Source organism: Nicotiana attenuata, chromosome 6 (genome assembly GCF_001879085.1).
Source record: "Nicotiana attenuata strain UT chromosome 6, NIATTr2, whole genome shotgun sequence".
Taxonomy (NCBI): Eukaryota; Viridiplantae; Streptophyta; class Magnoliopsida; order Solanales; family Solanaceae; genus Nicotiana; species Nicotiana attenuata.
Genome location: NC_031994.1, coordinates 20,877,798 through 20,881,880, shown reverse-complemented (window position 1 = coordinate 20,881,880; position 4,083 = coordinate 20,877,798). Strand labels below are relative to the sequence as shown.

Below are 4,083 nucleotides of genomic sequence, written 5' to 3'. Positions count from 1 at the left end.
TATATATATGAGAGAAGAGGAGGACGACCAAGGGCATTATGGTCATTTAAAAAAAATTTAATTGCATTGTTTTCTTGTACATTAGGCTCAAAAGCTTGGTTGTAGCTTATGGGTTCCTAATGATCGAAAATAGAAAAGCAACGTGACCCTAAGCTATTGAATCCTTCAGGCGGACCCCACTTCCTTTTTTTTTTTTTGGTTAAAGTAAAATTTTATTCAACCAAAATTGTATATTTACAGTCACTAGTTTCATTTGGACTCAAGAACTAGTCATCTCTATATCCTTCTATCTAAGAGTGTTAACTATGCAATTACATTCATTGACTATATACTCTTAGATAGGAAAACTATTTAAGCTATCTAGTATCTTCTTTCATTTGCTATAACATTGTCCTCTGATGTGCAGTTGGAGGCTAATTTCTTTAAGTCTCTGATGACTCTCTCTCTTTTCATTTTGAAATCTTCTAGCATTCCTTTCAATCCAGACATGGTATACTGTTGCAACAAACAACCATGCTAGAACTTGGCTTTTAGCTTTGCTTCCTTTGCATCTCTTTGTCATCCAGCTTACCTCCTCACTCCATGTTTTAGGAGCTCTATTTTCATTCATCCACTTCAATAGAGAACACCAGATATCTCTTGCATATTTACACTCAAAGAATAAATGAGCTAGTGTTTCTGTAGTTCCTGTAGAGCACAACACACATTCTTTTGGTACATGTATTTCCCATCTCTCTAGTCTGTCCACAGTTGCAAGCCTTTGTTTTATGGCTAGCCATAATATGAATTGATGCCTAGAAATTTGCCTTGCCTCCATAGTCAGATTTTTCCATTGATTTTTTGGATACTGTGGCTGAAAGGATAGATAGGCTGCCTTGATGCTGAATTTATCACCCTTGCTACATTTTTCCAGTTCCACCTTGTAGTTCCTATTTCCAAACCATTTCCTTGCATCAAGTATTTTCCTCACAAGCCAGCAAGCCTGTGTAGGTGTTTTCATGAACTCTATCTCCTTGTTCTTTACGTAATAACCATGTATCCATTGCACCCATAGTGATTCCTTCCTTGTAGAAACTGCCCATATGAGTTTGCATATGGCTGCCCTGTTCCACAAAGTATAGTCTATCAACTTTAGGCCCCCAGCTGATCTTGGCATACACAATGATTCCCAGGAGACTAGAGCTTTTCTTGATGCTTCACAACTTCCAGTCCATAGGAAGGTTCTGCATACACTTGTGATGAGTTGAACAACCTTCTTGGGTAATATAAAAATCTGAGCCCAGTATGTTTGCATCTCGAAGAGGATACTTTTGATCAGCTGCGCCCTTCCACTATAGGATAGAAATTTAGTAGTCCAGCATCTGATTCTTCATATCATCTTCTCAACAATTGGCATACACTGTTGTACAGTAATCTTCTTTGAAGAAAGTGGAACCCCCAGGTATTTAAATGGCAATTCTCGTGGTTTAACTTTAACTTCCTATTCAACTTTAACTTGCTTCTTTAAATACACTACTTGACTACTATTACTTTTTGGTTTGTTTGAAAGTAGATTACTCCTCTGTTCTCACTTTCACTGTTTAAAAAGTATTTTATTCAATCAGTATTTTTAACTAGAAAAATTATCTGTTGGTAACATACATTTATACATAATAATTCTATTATCTCCTTAAGAAAAATTATTTCATTTGTTTTATTTACCGAATATTTTTGGTGAAGAATATTAAAAAAAGTGGCAATCATTTATGTAGATTTTTATTAAAATGTTCTTATATTAATATCAATTGATATTCTCATTAAATTGTAATTACAATTGGAACACTTTATAAATCAGGAAAAAAATATATTTAAGGAATAAAATATAGTTTCATGTTCCTTTTTTATTAAAGGATATTGAATTTTGTTCAAATTATATAAAAGTAGAACCCTTTATAAAACATGATTTGAGAATAATATAAAGAAAAAATTAAGACAACTAATTTGAATTTTTTTTCTTTAATGTTAGGCAGCATGAGAAGTATCATTATGTATGATTATACTTTTCCCTTTATGATCAAAGTTAGTTGGGTACTTTCTCTGTTTTTAATAAAGAATTCAACATTATATAAGTTTCAAAATACATAAATATAAAATTAACTATTTTTAAAAAATGCTCAACACATAATTATAGTAAAGAAAGTGGTACTGCACCCTGGAGTATCTTAATCATATCAAATGAAACTAGAAAAAAACTGTGATAGAAAAATTCATTTATTTTTAACGAATTATCCAAATATGTCTTTAAACTAGAATAAAACTCACATTTACTAATTATTATTTTTTCAATAATTCAAAATCACAAGTATCATTTCAAAGAACCAAAAAAAGACATTTTTGCATCATCTATTTGGAAATAAATGAGTATATTTTATTATTCAAATTTTGTTTAATAAAAAAGAAAAGCAATATATTAACACAATTAAAAATACTAAAAGATTACAAATATATATTATTCAATTTAAACAATGAGAAAGTACATCATGACTTATTTTTCAACTGACTTTTTAATCATTTTTTATAATCAATTTTAAGTTTAGTGGTGCGGAACTATTTTTTAAAATAAAAAAGTGTAGAACCTATGTAGAAATACTCTAACTTGTACTTGAAGTATTGTATAATCTTTGTTATAATAAAATGTGGGACTTCGACAAGCATTACAAAGTGATTGTAGTAATATGATTTCAGAAAAATTAAAAATGCACATAACGCAACAGATAAAAAACAATATAGGTAAATATGATTCTATACGTTATCACACAAAAGCCTATTTTCTTTCTTCTTTCCTTAAAGACGAACAAAATGTGTAATTAGCAATAGATCAAGAATTATTAAAAGGAAGAAAACAAGAAAAAAAATAATGGGCTTTTGGGCTTTTTTAAGTTTTAGCTCGCGCCAAAATTACATTCGACTACCGAAAAAGTGTATAGTTTTTGTATATAACATAATATATATATATATATAATATTTTCGGTTAATATTTTTAGAGTGGGTTAATATTTTTAGAGTGGCTATACAATGTCATTTTTCAAAAAAAAAAGAGCAATAATTGGGCCCGTGCATCCCACGGGCTCGAAAGTCGGCCTTACTCAACAAGCACCTTTCTTAGTAAGGTTGCTTGTTTCCACTCATTGAAGATTCTATCTACAAAAGAAGGTCAACAGGGGACGGGGTTTCATCAAGCTTTCACTTTTTCGATCGCCATCTAGTATATATATATATATATATATATATATATATATATATAATTAAGTTATTAAAAAATATGAATTTAAATTATAAAACAAACACATAATTATTAGTGATAGTTTGGTGCTACTGGGACTCAAATATCGAGCCTGGAACCCATAGGTATAATTTTTGTATAACGCTAAAAATTGTGTATCTCAAAAAATTAATATTTAATATACAGAATAAAATACAATGTTGTTTTAATTTACAGTTGACGACATGGACGCGACTATACATCCCGGCCCTCAGACATAATGAAAAAATGCTGGAGAATTTAACAACAATAAACGTTTCAACAAGAGTTAAAATTTTTTTTGAATGAATTTCTATACAATCCTAACCTCTTTATATAGGAAATGGCTAGCCGGGATTTTTTTTATTTTATTTTTTATATAGTGCCCAAAAAGTGGGCACTATACGCTTTTGAATTATTGAAATCAGAAATTATTGGTGGGGCCAGGAAAAAGGTGTATAGCGCCCAAATACTGGATGCTATACATTAACGGCACAGTTAACGTTAATGCGCTATATATAAAAATATCATTTTTTTTTACACCNTGGGCCTCAAAATATCGAGCCCGGAACCCATAGGTATATATATATATAATTTGTACAATTAAGTTATTAAAAAATATGAATTTAAATTATAAAACAAACACATAATTATTAATGATAGTCTGGTGCTACTGGGACTCAGAGCCTGGAACCCATATGTATAATTTTTGTATAACGCTAAAAATTGTGTATCTCAAAAAATTAATATTTAATATACAGAATAAAATACAATTAATGTTGTTTTAATTTACAGTTGACGAC

The 4,083-nt window shown here is 30.1% G+C and overlaps 1 protein-coding gene across 1 annotated transcript; it reads right to left on the bottom strand.

The window, feature by feature from the left end:
* LOC109227679 lies at positions 374-1,294 on the bottom strand. Its single transcript, XM_019392878.1, has one exon. The coding sequence runs from the start codon at positions 1,292-1,294 to the stop codon at positions 374-376; it is 921 nt and encodes a 306-aa protein (XP_019248423.1).

Excerpts from the sequence above, each read along its gene's own strand:
- LOC109227679 (XM_019392878.1), bottom strand. The coding sequence starts at position 1,294 with ATGCAAACATACTGGGCTCAGATTTTTATATTACCCAAGAAGGTTGTT.